The following is a 13503-nucleotide window of genomic DNA, read 5'->3' as shown; positions in this document are numbered from 1 at the left end:
ACAATAGAAGAATGGCACCTTGGAGGGGACCCGGGAGGCTCATCTATGTCACCTTTTATTGATCACTAGTAGGGCTGGTTTGCTCTTGTTCTTCCTCTTGATTACTGCCTTCTCTACAGCCGCATCCGCACTAGGTTACGTCATCATCTGGCGCTTATCGGCAGCTGAGTCATTCTCTATTCCGCGGTAAAGGGTACTTGCCTCCGATTGTCGGAACATCGTCCCTGGCAGCCTTAAATAGTTGGCACATCAAGCCATGGAGGGGACAATACTAAAAACAACAGGTTTGATAAACTTGTATAGTCAATGTCCTCGGATCTGTACATATGATTTTTTATCAATATTTTTCTCTAATATAGGAAACTGTTCTTACAAAGAAACAATCCACATATCGTATATCTGTAACAGACCCAAAACAATCCCAGCACTTAAGCTTGAAAGGACATGTGGCTGGATCCGCTGACAAAGTGGCTAGTGCCTCGGCCGCTTGAGATGAACACTCCAAAGAACTCTCCTTCCATGCAATGCTTTGGTGATCAGGCTGTAGATCATCTGAGAAAATATGGAGGCATCGCCCCTCACCCAGCAGATTAGACCCGAAACCTTCCAGCCCAAGATTGTGCAGCTCTACGAGGCGCTTTTCAAAGTGTGTTCTCCCCACATCCAAATTCTGGTTCCTTCCCAAATTGATAGAGCCATTACTGATCAACTATATTCAGTCACCTGAAGATGCAGAACCTTCAGAAGGTTTTTGGAGAGAATTTTTCTTGTTACCACCAGATGGAAACCAACTGCATGATTTGCTAGACAAGTTGAGCCCCGACGAGACTTTAAGCTTACAGGTTAGCTCTAGTACCTCTTCAGCAACACTCTATATGATCAACCCCACTGATCCCAACTAGTCTCAAACACAACGTTTATTTGCAAGAGCTATTCGTGAAGCTGCCTCTGGAGTCGCACCAACAGATTCCTATGCTTTAGATGTGGGTGCCCCGCAATGTCCATTAGAGCGCACCTTAACTAATAGAACTCTAGACTTTGACAATATTTTTGACCAGCATTCTGGGCAAAAAGTATACAAACCCTAGCTCAGATGTGATCACCGCCCTTGCAGGGCTTGATGAGGTTGACCATGTCATCTCAGAGTTTGTTTCTATGCTCGATGGGATCATTCGCAATGGCGATAATTGTGAGTAGTCCTAACAGCTCTACATGATCATGTATGTACCAAAAACATTAATACCAATAAGCAGTGAAAACACGACGGAAGGCAATCCGAGTAGCCATTGCGATGACAAGCGGGGCCTACAAAACCAGTCTTGTCTCTTATTTTACCCACCGGGATCTCTTCCCATCTTTGATGAAGGTATGGACATCTGACTCTTGAACTAGCTATTCGATACTGATATCTGACAATCAGTATGTTCATGACTCTGATACCCCAATGCAAGTATTTGATCCATTCCTTTTGCTGGGGCTCTTGGCAAACTACAACAAATTTGAATTTCAAAACCCCTATCAGCTCCGACTTGATGACTTTGTCAACGAGTCAAGTATCCAACGCATCGTCAAAGGTGTTGGCCTCGCCTGTGGTGGTTTGCGCAACGGCTATATTGCTGTGCAAGATGACATTCCCGAAGGCTGGTCCTTTACAAACACCTTGATCTTCTTCGGACTTAGGGCCCTCGCGCCTGGCGCGCGAGATAAAGCCAACCCGCCCACCGCGGAAGAGGCAAAGGCCATGTTTGCTTCCTTGTAACTCCATCAAATACCCACTTGACATTGAACAATTTGCTGATTTAGTAATAGGCCTGCACAAGAGTCCGCGATTCTGCTTGCCACTTATGACTTCGCAAATTCAAACAAACTCTTCGGATATCACATGGTCCACATGCCTGGTGAAAAGAACGAAGAGTCACCGCTCTCGAATTTCCTTTCTTTGACATCATATCTCCTACAACATGCTTACCGCTCCGTGCGAGTGGTACATTACGCGGAGCTAAGCCTATTCACACTACGCATTCTCGTCGAGGACCCAACTCTCTGCAAGCACATCTGCAGTGAAGACGGAAAACGCAAAGTCCGAATCTGCCGCCAAAGGCAGCCATATCTCCCGGTTGTCGGGGGAGATCGCGTAGTAGCCACAGTCATCTTTGATGTGATGATTGACACTATCACGCACAATCTCCGACGTCGGCTGGACGTGAACATATACAGGTATGTGCAAATCTACGGACAAGAAAATCCATAAAGAGAAGGATGGAAATGCCGAAACTAACACTATGCCTAGCCACACAATTGCCATCACTCTCCGACTTCTCACGTATTTATCAATGAACAAAATCCGACTAAACTACCACTGGTCCGAGCTCTGGCGCACCCTTCTCTCCCTAATGCGCTTCCTAACCACATATGCAACCGATCTCAATACAAACCCCCAAATCCATACCCTCACCACCTCTCTCGCAGATCTTCTCGCCTTTTGCGTCTCAGGCGGCGATACATTCCTCCCAGATCCATCCTCCTACGATGATCTGTTCTACAAGCTCGTTGAAATCGGGCCTGTTCTCACAAAATTCAGAGATGTCTATTCCCTCAAATCCACCCAAACTGCAAGCACCTCGACACCTTCAACCCCAGCCCCAACTACAGGAACTGCCCACGCGGCAGCAATCGATACTCTCCTCAGCGTATCAACCCACTTCTATACGCTGCTTTTCCATTCCGATAGCTCGGATTCTACAGCTGCGGCTGCTGTCGTTGCTAGTCCCAAGGCTGACGAGGAGCCCACACCTGTCGCATTGCCTTCTATCAAAAAGAGGAACCTTAGCCCTCGAGAGGTGCATAGGATTATCAAGCAAGGGTACGAGACGTTGAGTATTCAGCCACCAGAGGGGCTGAGTACATGGTCGCGATGGAGGGAGACGGAGTGGAAGACTGAGCTGAAGAAGGCGGCTAGAGTGGCTGTTGATGATGCGAGGCAATTGGTTGCTTAGGGCTCTGGTTTAAGTTGTTAATGCTTTACTCATATTATGTATGCCTTTGAGTCTAACGTCTAGATATGGGAGCCTGTGTCGGAACATGGCGCTTTTTTTTAGTTCTCATTGCTTTCCGAGATTTTCTATTTCTGTGGGGGTACGAAGATACCTGTCCGGTTCTTTGGATGAAAGCTACATCATATGCTCAATCATGATGTTGATATGTATGCGTTGAAATCACTCAGTTGTATACCGAATCCATCCGCTCCAATAGCAGGATTGTCGCCTGAAGCAATGAAGTAGTATGTGTTTACAGTGGTAGCAAGATGATATTGGAATGTTGAACGAAATCTCAAATTTGGTCCTCAGGTCTCCTCTTATGGGGGCTCAAGAAACCAGAAGAGAAGTCCCCTCAACAAGCAAGTGCAAGAGGAGAAAAAGAAAAGTACAAACAAGGGCAAAATCAGATACCCAAAGAAAACCACCTAACTCCATCGCACCTATTCTTTCAAGTAAAGCAATTAGGGTGGACTAGGAGAGGCCATTGACATATGACGCCATTCCATCGAACAAAGACTGCACAGTAGCAGAAGCCAACTCACATATCAATCCTCCAAGTCCCAGGCCACAAGCCCCCTTTGCATCCCACGACCCATTAAAAGAATGCAATGTAAAGTGAAATGAGACAGAGAAAGAAAGAAGCAAAGGCCTCTAAGCATTTTCTTCGGCGACCTCGTTGGCATGCACGTATTCAGTGCGGAAGTACTTTTCTGAGTTGCGACTGAGCCAGATAGAGAGTTTGGAAAGCTCCTCGTGCGAGCGCCCAGTACTTTTGTACTCCATATTTGTTTGAGCCAAGAGCTCAGGCAGAAGACCTTGGCAGAGTTAGAGAGGAAGTGGATCAACACGAATTGGTATAATGAACTCACTGAAAAGACGAATTAAGTGCTCAGCGCCGTAGATAAAGATGGGGCTCTTCTCATTTGCACCCTGGTATTTCTTCTTCAAAACCCGATATTGGTGGCGTTCGTAGCGGTAGAGGAGAAGTTTGTCGAGAACGACCTCGAAGTACTCGGACAGACCAGCAATAACTTCGTCCATAACAGTGACATCGAAGCGGTGGCGCTTGGGAAGTTCTTCGGCGCGCCAGTCTTGCAAAATGTCATGGACAGGCTTGGGGGCGGGCAGTTTGACGACACTGCCGTTTTTGGTGACGCGTTCCCAGTCGTCGACGATCAGGGACTTGATGTTGTCAGGCATCACAATGCGAATAGAAGGTCGGGCGTGAAATTGCTCTTCCTGTTCTGAAGTGTTAGACTCGGACTGCTCATCGGTGGTCTCTTCCCATGTCTCATCGGTTTCATCATAGAGATCAGTGCTGGGGCTTTCCTCTCGGTCCGTGCCCAGTTCAATATGTCCATCAAAGACAGGGAACGGGTAATACGGTTCACGGCAGCACGGGCAATCCTCGGTAGGGTCAAATCTCAAAAAGAATCTGTTTGGCATGGTGGCAGGTATGCAGCAGGATTTGCTGGGGGGGGGGGGTGGGGTAGTGAACATAGGATTGGAAGAAAGGTGGAGGCGCGGAGCATGAAGTGAGATGAAGATAGAGGGCTTCAAGGCAGATGAGAAAACAAAAGACTAACACAATTGGCAAACTGGCAGAATGACACACAACTTACCCTCTCGATATCATTTTCTCGGACTCGCTTGTTGCCTCGACCAGAAACTGAATTTCCACGCTCTTCGCTATCACGGACAGAGCTATGCTCTGATATTGCCCGTTTCTTCGAAGTAGGGGTCTTCACATTTTTCCCTCTAAGCGATGCTTCAGCTTCTTTCCGTATGTTGGTGGCGAGTTCACGGTTCTCATCAGTCCACTTGCGTAGACGGTCTTCAAGGACCCAGTCATCCCATCTAGAAATAGTCGTCAATAAATATGTTCCCAATTGGATGTTGTCAGGTATTAACCTCCTTTGCATTGTTTAGTATCAGATCCCCAAGCAGTTATTGCAATGTAGGTTAAGGGACACGACCAACACATGACAGGGCAACATGGACACAACGAAAGCAAAAGTAAAAAGATACTTACGTATTCTTCCATCCTTTGTAGTGGACACGGTACTCAAAGGGGCTCTTCTTGTCAGAGCTATCCTTGTGTCGCAGTTCGAGGATCTTGGCCTCATAGAGTATTTCGTGGTGAAAGCATAAGACTTTCTCGTCTGTGCTGTAGTTGTTGGGTGCCATTTTTATAAAGACGAGCAATGAAATTACAAAAAATCCGTGCGAAGAGATGTAAGGCACAGAGGAGCCCTGAATGTGGTGGTAAACAGGACAGGAAGCAACACAACACAATTAGTTGTTCAGGGAAGATTGAAGGCAAAGCAGCCTTTTTGAGATTCCCAGCCGAAAATTGTCGTTAATAACCTCAGTCGCCCAAAATTGAATTCAGATATCGATAATAAGTGGTTGCCGGAGTGAAGAAAGCTCCAGGTTTTGCTGTTTTGTATTGCAGCGTGAGTGTACCCAATTTGACCTGTTCCTCGGGGTAGGGTAGTCGCTTGATATAATAGGCGACGATAACCTCTTGACAGGAGATACTGCCTCCAAATGATTGATATGAAGGTAATGATCCAGTCTCTCCCGATGCAAATGCCGAGATGTCCGGTTTAAACACTGGAAATCCTGATCTTACTGGCGGGTTGTATGTTGCGGGTGGGAATGGGAGAGATGTGAAAAGGCGGAACTGGCCCCTTGAGAAAGATCACAACCAAGAACGGGATCCACGCGGCAAATTTACTTCAACAACCATCACCACTGCAGTAATTATCGTGAACCTTGCAAGAAGATACCGAGAAATTCTATTTGGAAAAACCTCTTCTCTCTACTACGCCTCATTCGTGTTCTTGCCTCTGGTTGTTACTTTCCCCAGACACCCTCGCCACCAGAACACGCGATCTCTACGCGACTTTTGGTGACCCCCGAAGCTTTTCACTGCAATAAGACGAAATCCACGTGTTTCATTACTATATTAAGGAATTGAAACGCGTTGGGAATATTTTCCTCACTCAATCTATGCGATGGCACCTACAGAAGAGTCGGTTCTAAGCAATTTCCTGCTTACCCCAGCCCCACTGCCAACGATATTATCTCTACAAAAATTCACAGACATGTTTCCTAAGCGTCTGCGGAATCATCCACATATTCGAACCTTGTATCGGGAACTTCAGCAGGCCCGTGAGCAGGACCTTGATCAAGTAAATGAAAACATCGACAGAGAGATCCAGCAGGGTGAGCGCCAAAAAGCAGAACTCCGAAAAGCCAGCATGGCAGCAGGAGTCGAAGCAACCAATGATGATGAGCAGCGGGAGATAGATATGGATCTCCATCTGTTTGGACAGAACACCACTGACCCTGAAGATTATCATTCCGTGGATAGTCTCTTGGCGGAGATGGAGGTTGCATGTGCACACATTGAACGAGAAATCTCCAGTGTGGACGAAGAAGCCAATGGTCTTATGACGGAGCTGTATTCTACAGTTGGAGATCTCAGTGACCTTCGCTATGGCAAATTCCAAGGCCCAAGCTCGGCTAGCGATGTTGCCAGAGAAGCTATCAAGGGTCTGCAGCATTTGGAAGATTCGTGTTATCAGAAGGCTATGCCAGGTGCATCTTGATTATGCCCTTAATGGTGTATTGTGCTCAAAATATTCTTTCAAAAATTCACCACTGAAGGTAAACCGCCCTGTTTCAGAGTTGAGGTATTCAAGCTAACTAGAATGATATCTAGACCCCCGTGCCAAGATTTCAAGACTATTCAATAGTCCCATGCATACCCAAACTGATTCTTTCTTAGAGTCCTTATTATCTATGGACTGGTCTGTAACGAAACACGGCCCTTACATGCCCGATAAGCCAGGTAGCCTATGGAATACGTGGCCGACCCAGCATTCTCCGCTGATGAAGCTGGTCAAGGTACATTTCCTTCGTGCCTATGACAGTGATAAAGTCGCCAGTGAGCCTACTTATTCTACATCAGGGCGATTCGACATATCATTTAGGGCATACAAAACAGCTCAACCAAATCCATGGCTACCTAAAGTACTGAATGGAAACAATCGGGGAGCATCAATGTCATATTGTACCAGAACATAGGGATGTCATTTACACTGAACTCTTGCTTTTATACTAAAGTCCAGTATCCTTAAATTATAAAAATGAATGAATGTTGTCTTGAAATCATCCCAAGTCTGCATTTTGATAAAAATTTCCACTCAAATCCATATGGGGAGAAAAACCCTTACATCCCCAGTTTACCATAAGTAAAACCTAAATGTGGGGTCAACGCGTCCCGCGCCTTCGCGTCAACCTCACCTTCCGAACCTACCTCCAGCTGAACGCCAAAAGCGCGAGCATTCAACCAAGATCCTCCTACCCTAAAAATGCCTTCAATTCGCATAAATCCACAGGCATCACCCGCTGCCATAAACCCAGCAGCATCACTATCGCCCAACCTCTCCCACCCACTTACCAACCCTCTCCCGCGACTCCTCCAAACACCATCCGGACTAGCCTTCCTCGAACTCCAAGGGACTATCAACCTCCCCTCGAACCATTCGAATGATGGTTCATATAACGAAGAGTCACATTCACCAAAGGGGAACACCTTTGAAACCCCGGTCGGGAAACTCATGTTCCCGGATTACTCAGCTCTGAATCCCGACGACACGAAATGGATGAAGCGCGCATATTTGTATGTTGGTCGATACCAACGCATGACGGGAGAAGTGAAGAAATTGCCTCGGCCAATTGCTGTGCTACAAAGGCAAGAGTCTTCAGATGCGCCTCCTAACGCGGAGGTGGAGGAGCTGGAAGTTCTTGAGATTGTGCGGTATAAGATCTTGTTTAAGAATCGGCCAGAGCCTGTCAATGATGTCTGATCGAATACTTCGGACTCTTGGATACTGGAAATATTGCCTGCGGGAAAATAAGGGCGGCACTCAGTCTGCTCCGGGCTTTGCTGTGCTCGGTTGACCATTTCGGAATATTTGGTTGAGCTGAATCAGCTGGGCCTACCTATCGTCTACGTCGACCTCGTGAAACACTCGAGATTTATTATGCTATGGCCTACGACCCTAGGCTAATTAGTCATGGTCTGATCATACTCTAGCTCTCTGGTGGGCAGCAATGATTAAGATCGCCACGTTGGTCTTCTTTAGACTATAACGATTTTGCGGTCCTGGGGATATTTTAACACCTAGTTCGCAATAACGCCATCGGAAGTTCACTTAAACGATAATACGTCTCATAGAGATACCGCAATGTCATTGAATGTGCATTTGTTGTATGTATTTCGCAAATACAGAGATGCAAGAGTTGCGCAGGGATAAGTCTCATAAGCATGTGTTGATCTATACAAAACCTGTTGAGTCTACCAAATAGGATAGGATTTAATGAACACTAATGCCTATCGAGCACTTTGGTCATATTTTTTTCTGCTTTCTAACCTCCCATCGTGTCCTGTTAAAGATACACCACAGTCTTAGCCTGCAATAACCGAGCGGAATTGTCCCACGGATTCCAAAGGAAATGTTCCGCACTTGACATTCAATGAATCGGCATTATCATCCAGAGTACAAGGCCAAGACTAAATAAATGAATAGAACATAAGATGCGAAGAGATATGAACTTGCAAAAAAAAGTATATAGTACAAAATCAGACTCAATCATATAGTTCAAGTGTATAACCTGTGGTCCAACCGGTCCACGCCAATCGGAACGATGTCATCCAATTGAAACCCCGCAGCCTCAACATCCGCATGGCCATATCATAGCGAATATAAAAGCCCGCAATGCCCCGCCTATTATCCTTACCTCTTCGCACACGACTCTCAGTTCACAAGCCAATAGTCCGGTCTTCACTTTTCACCCCAAAATCCTTCAAATCAACAATCACAAAAATGGCCCCCATTGAACGAATTACCCTCTTCAAGATCCCCAACGACGCCGACGCAAACCGCGTCTTGGAGCAATACAAGATTCTCGCAAAGACAGCAACAAAGGTACATTCTATCACCTAACTCTACTCAATTACCTATCTCTGCTATCTTCTTTGGACATCGTACACGTCATCGTGTCACTGATCTTTCATATCGTGGCAATCACGTCGGTTGAGTTCATTGCCGGATCGTCCCCTATCCCACCTTACACAGAGATACTTTCCCCGCCTGTCCTGATGAACTTTTTCAACGTGGCTTGATTTGGATTCAACCAGCTTGAGTCTTATCTTGTGGTAGCACGGCTGACTCGAATCAAATATAGGACGGAAAGCCTTACATTGTTTCTGCTGCTGTCGGAAAGTCTATCCCTGATCCACGTAACAAGGGCTTCAATATTTCTGTTAAGACGACATTTGCTTCGTTGGAGGATATGAAGTATTATGATGAGCAGTGTGAGGCTCATAAGGCGCTGAAGGCTGTTGCCGGGCCAGTGAAGGAGGATATTATGATGACATACTACGAAAGTGTCCTTTAGATCTATTCACGTCCTTTTGTGATGCTTTACTAGTCACCCTGATAAATAATCCTTCCCCTTGCTAGAAGTGGTGGGCTTTGAATACACGTTCAACATCATATTACACTACGCGTCTTTCCAACAGTTTTTCCAAACATGGGTCTAATCGTCTCTTGTAATACCTTTACTGAGATAATTATAGAGGCTTAGACGATATTATATCTAAGCTCTAAGGGGTATACCTAATATTACCACATATCATGATGCTTCAATCAAAGCTAATATAGGCGTGATTCTATAGGAAGATGATAAAGAGTATAAGGTTAAATATGGCAGTGTTGAAATGATATAATATGACTTTTTTGTATTTCACACGAGCAATACAATTCTTTTTACAAGGAGTGGGATTATTTATCGGGGTGACTGTAGTATGAAGATGTTATGAGGACGGTATTGAAATTCGGGTTAGTATATGCTCTATCTATGTTTCCAAGTGACTAGTCGAATAAAAGGTCTAGGAATTCAAAAACAAAAAGAAACATCATTCATTCAAGATGTACATTGCATGCATCTAGTATGCAATACCGAGTCAAAAGATGCAGTCCAGGGAGCCGGCGGGATAAAAAGAGGAAAGAGGCACAGACAGCTATAGTCAGACAAAAACCAACAAAGGGCAAAACAGACAAGTGATACAGTTGAAACACCAATGCTGGTTGTAATAGCATGGGGGTTGGGAACAACAGGGCTAAAAACACCACACAGAGTCGTTAATGGGATAGAGTGAATCACGGCTAGCTCCGCCCTGGACAGCAAGACAGGGGAGAAAAACACAGTACAAAAACCCGGCCCATAGGCGTGGTTTGGCGTGATGCTAGTAATCGCAGATTAACTGTTGATCAACGCTTATGAAATATACAGGGTATGACAGGAATGAGATGAAAGCGTATAGGAAACAAATCAGTCGAGGGCGCGGCGGAGGTCATTCCACTTTTGTTTGAGTGTCTCGTGGTTCTCGGACATCTAGAGGTAAATGTTAGTTTCTGGGTGATAATTTGGATAGGGGTGGAGATGTGCTTAGCATACCTCTGCCCACTTCATCTTCGTTGCAACCAGCTCCTTCTCCATTTCAGCCATGGATTCCTCCATTGCCCGGTTCTCGTTCTGAACCTCGATGTTCCGTTTCATGATACGTTCCATCTCCATGCGCAGCTTCTCCTCTACCTCGGCGGGCTGCTTGTCGACCACATTTTTCAATTCACCAACCTGAAGCTTAAGTGCATCGTTCAGGTCACGCAGCTCCTCATTTTCCACCTTGACATGAACCAGTTCCGACGCGAGCTGTACATGTTCTGTATCAGAGGCCTCGGCACGCTCCTCGAGAAGGCGTATCCGGGAAGCCTGTAGAGTCCCCGTATGGCGCAGGTTCTCTAACTCGATCTCACGCTCCGTCTCTGTTCGAGTCTTTTCTTCCCACTCGGCAGTATAAGACTTGATCATATCTTGGCTGAGAGGAATATCACAAGCATCCTGAACCAAGATATCAGCGCGATAAATCTCTTTATCAGCCGCTCCAGAACTTCCAAAGAAACCTGACTCCAAAATCGATGTCGCTGAAGGCTGTTTGTCGATGTATACGTCGAACACACGCTCCTTCAAGAATGTAGTGAGGGAGCTCATATCTTTCATACTCATCAAGGCCTCGGAATTGCGCCTCATAATCGCGACGGCGAACTTCAATATGGTGCTTTCAAGACCTTCTTCAAAAATCAAGTCGTAAATACGAAGGACCAATTGCAGGGGAAATCGATAGGCGAACAACGTCAAGAACCATTGGGTGGCATATAGTTGCGGGGGAACGCCGCGGCGTCGAAGGTGACAGTAGACGGCCGGCTCTAGATCTTCTAACAACCGCTCAAACTGGAACAGACTGCGATGAAGACCAGGCATATCATGAATGAACATCTCTCGAAGACCATATTTATTCATAAGCTTGACAAGAAGCTCGAACGCCTCCACTTCATCCATATTGAATAGTAAAGGCATAATTATGAAGTTCATGCCCTGCGCATAGCCCACAGCCTCATCGTATAAAGCATAAGCTTTGCACAATCCAAAAAGACCTTCTTGGCTGCCCTGTGAAACGAAGTATTTGGAATAGCTGGTACGGGAGCCCAGATCTCGACGAATGACTTTCTCTAGTTTCTGCAGAGCATTTGTCTCAAGATTGGCCTTCTTAACACGAGCACTTTCACTCGCGGCCTGTTCCTTCGCCAGTTTCTCGGGGTCGGTCTCTTGCGAAGGGCTGTGCGCCACGCTAGCAGATTGTGTGCCAGAGCCAGAGTTATCGGACCGAATTGACGAGCGCGAGGATGAAGTGGATTCTTCGATTATTCCATTGATCTGGCCATGGGAAGGCCGGCGTTCTTTGTCCGTTCCACGCGCAACCAGATCTCGATAAACATATTCCAACTCTCCCACATGGCAATCTGCCAGAATCTGCCAGATCACACCCCGAATGGTCTGGGGAATACCCCGTTTGATAGCTGCATTCAGTTCCTCCGAGCTCGCCAATGCCCGAGGCCCATCATTTACAAGTTGCTGCCACATTTCCCAGTCCACTGGTGTCGACGCATCGGATGGTGATCTGGCGAATCCAGATACAGTTCCTGGCGCGAGGTTCGGATTGATCATCGATGAAGGTGCGGCTCCGGGCGACGTCGCTGCTGGAGAAGCCGGGGTTGGTGGCGCCAGGATTGGCGCCTCGCTTTCCTCGGGGATTATGGGAGGGCTGGCTCCGGAGTGAGTAATGCTAGGTGGCCCCGATGTTACAGCCTCCTCATGCTCAGCCCATGAGACATCTTCACGCATGCGAAGCAACTTGAACTGATCTTTCAGGCTATTGCGTCTTGGCTTCTTCGAATTCACACTGGAGGCATCTCCATCTGCGACCAGGTCCAGAGCGCTGGCGATAGTCGATACTGAGGTTGAGGTGTTTCGTCTGGCTCCAGTCTGGGATGGCGATTTGGCCTCTTTTACCCCAGTCGAGCTCCGAGAGAACCAAGCAAATGGACCACTGGTCTTCCGAGATAGGGGAGGAGGAGCGGGTGGAGGAGGGTTTTTGTTGACTGGGGGAGCACCCCATGGTAAGGATGGAAGGGCGCCGGACAGACCCATCAGGCCAGAGCCAGTGCTAGGCGGCGAGGCCACCTCGTCTTTAGGGGGTACAGGAGGCGATTCCGGCTTGATTGCCGCGTCTGTTATATTGATTGGTTCATCGTCTTTGCTGTTGGTGAGAACAACTTCATCCAGGGATGAGGCAGACGACAAGCGGTGGGACGTCAGTAAGGGGGACTTCTGTGAGGTAGTCTGAACTGGTGTTTCATCACCGACCCCATCCAAGTCGACATGCTCGGTAAAATCGAACTTCTGCTCAGCATTACTGCTCTGCACATCCACAGTGTCCAGCTTCAGCCCATTTCCGGGGTCTTGTTGTTCATACTGCTCCTCCGCATCCTTTTCCTCCACGGGAACGCTTTCCTCATCTGGCTGGTTGCCTTTGCCTTTCTTGTTTTTCTTATTTTTCTTTTTCTTGGGCGTTGTTTGCTCACTCCCCTCGTTCTCACTTTCTTTCTGTTCGGCCAGCGATTCAGAAGGGAAAGATGGTTTCTCTGAGACGTCTGGAGACGCCCCCACGCCGACGGGTGGGCTATCAGTCAATGACCGTGTAGACGAGGATTGAGGGACAGTTATATGAAGGTTTTCGAGGGATTCGGGGGCATCGTCAAATGACTCCTATACAAAATCAGCATTGACAACATAACATAGAATCTGAAACGAGGGGAACACCACACGACTTACCCCTTCGTAGTCACGACTGTTCCGGGGGGACGACATCTCGCAGGTTTCACGAGATCATACAACTGCAAGACAGAATCATAGGACCTAGGAAGCAGGAAGCCTCAAAGGTCATTAGAAAAGGGGAGGAAGGAGAATGAGCCAGCGTGGAAGGAAT

The 13503-nt window shown here is 47.0% G+C and overlaps 7 protein-coding genes across 7 annotated transcripts; 4 read left to right on the top strand and 3 right to left on the bottom strand.

The window, feature by feature from the left end:
* Nucleotides 1-562: 562 nt before the first annotated feature.
* Nucleotides 563-2996, top strand: N7478_008526 (ARMH3 family protein; the record flags this gene model as incomplete). Its single annotated transcript, XM_056924740.1, has 8 exons — nucleotides 563-646; nucleotides 720-842; nucleotides 903-983; nucleotides 1036-1189; nucleotides 1254-1366; nucleotides 1421-1755; nucleotides 1810-2217; nucleotides 2291-2996. The coding sequence occupies 8 exons, from the start codon at nucleotides 563-565 to the stop codon at nucleotides 2994-2996; spliced, it is 2004 nt and encodes a 667-aa protein (XP_056777466.1).
* An 867-nt stretch (nucleotides 2997-3863) lies between these two features.
* On the bottom strand, nucleotides 3864-4484 carry N7478_008525 (Chromatin modification-related protein eaf3; the record flags this gene model as incomplete). Its single annotated transcript, XM_056924739.1, has 1 exon — nucleotides 3864-4484. The coding sequence occupies one exon, from the start codon at nucleotides 4482-4484 to the stop codon at nucleotides 3864-3866; it is 621 nt and encodes a 206-aa protein (XP_056777465.1).
* A 110-nt stretch (nucleotides 4485-4594) lies between these two features.
* N7478_008524 (uncharacterized protein) lies at nucleotides 4595-5225 on the bottom strand (the record flags this gene model as incomplete). The annotated part of the gene is made up of 2 exons (XM_056924738.1): nucleotides 4595-4895; nucleotides 5071-5225. The coding sequence occupies 2 exons, from the start codon at nucleotides 5223-5225 to the stop codon at nucleotides 4595-4597; spliced, it is 456 nt and encodes a 151-aa protein (XP_056777464.1).
* A 923-nt stretch (nucleotides 5226-6148) lies between these two features.
* Nucleotides 6149-6655, top strand: N7478_008523 (Cnl2/NKP2 family protein; the record flags this gene model as incomplete). The annotated part of the gene is made up of 1 exon (XM_056924737.1): nucleotides 6149-6655. One exon carries the CDS (start codon nucleotides 6149-6151, stop codon nucleotides 6653-6655), a length of 507 nt encoding a protein of 168 aa, XP_056777463.1.
* Nucleotides 6656-7420: 765 nt separating this feature from the next.
* Nucleotides 7421-7918, top strand: N7478_008522 (Ctf8 family protein; the record flags this gene model as incomplete). Its single annotated transcript, XM_056924736.1, has 1 exon — nucleotides 7421-7918. The coding sequence occupies one exon, from the start codon at nucleotides 7421-7423 to the stop codon at nucleotides 7916-7918; it is 498 nt and encodes a 165-aa protein (XP_056777462.1).
* Nucleotides 7919-8938: 1020 nt separating this feature from the next.
* On the top strand, nucleotides 8939-9512 carry N7478_008521 (Dabb family protein; the record flags this gene model as incomplete). The annotated part of the gene is made up of 2 exons (XM_056924735.1): nucleotides 8939-9040; nucleotides 9300-9512. 2 exons carry the CDS (start codon nucleotides 8939-8941, stop codon nucleotides 9510-9512), a joined length of 315 nt encoding a protein of 104 aa, XP_056777461.1.
* Nucleotides 9513-10448: 936 nt separating this feature from the next.
* Nucleotides 10449-13385, bottom strand: N7478_008520 (putative GTPase activating protein (Gyp5); the record flags this gene model as incomplete). Its single annotated transcript, XM_056924734.1, has 3 exons — nucleotides 10449-10511; nucleotides 10575-13283; nucleotides 13350-13385. 3 exons carry the CDS (start codon nucleotides 13383-13385, stop codon nucleotides 10449-10451), a joined length of 2808 nt encoding a protein of 935 aa, XP_056777460.1.
* Between the last annotated feature and the right edge of the window lie 118 nt (nucleotides 13386-13503).

The sequence above is a fragment of the Penicillium angulare genome (genome assembly GCF_028827245.1).
Source record: "Penicillium angulare strain IBT 27051 chromosome Unknown utg000005l_segment0_segment0, whole genome shotgun sequence".
Classification (NCBI taxonomy): Eukaryota; Fungi; Ascomycota; class Eurotiomycetes; order Eurotiales; family Aspergillaceae; genus Penicillium; species Penicillium angulare.
Note: the sequence above shows the minus strand (reverse complement) of the source record. Positions and strands in the feature narration are given on the sequence as shown.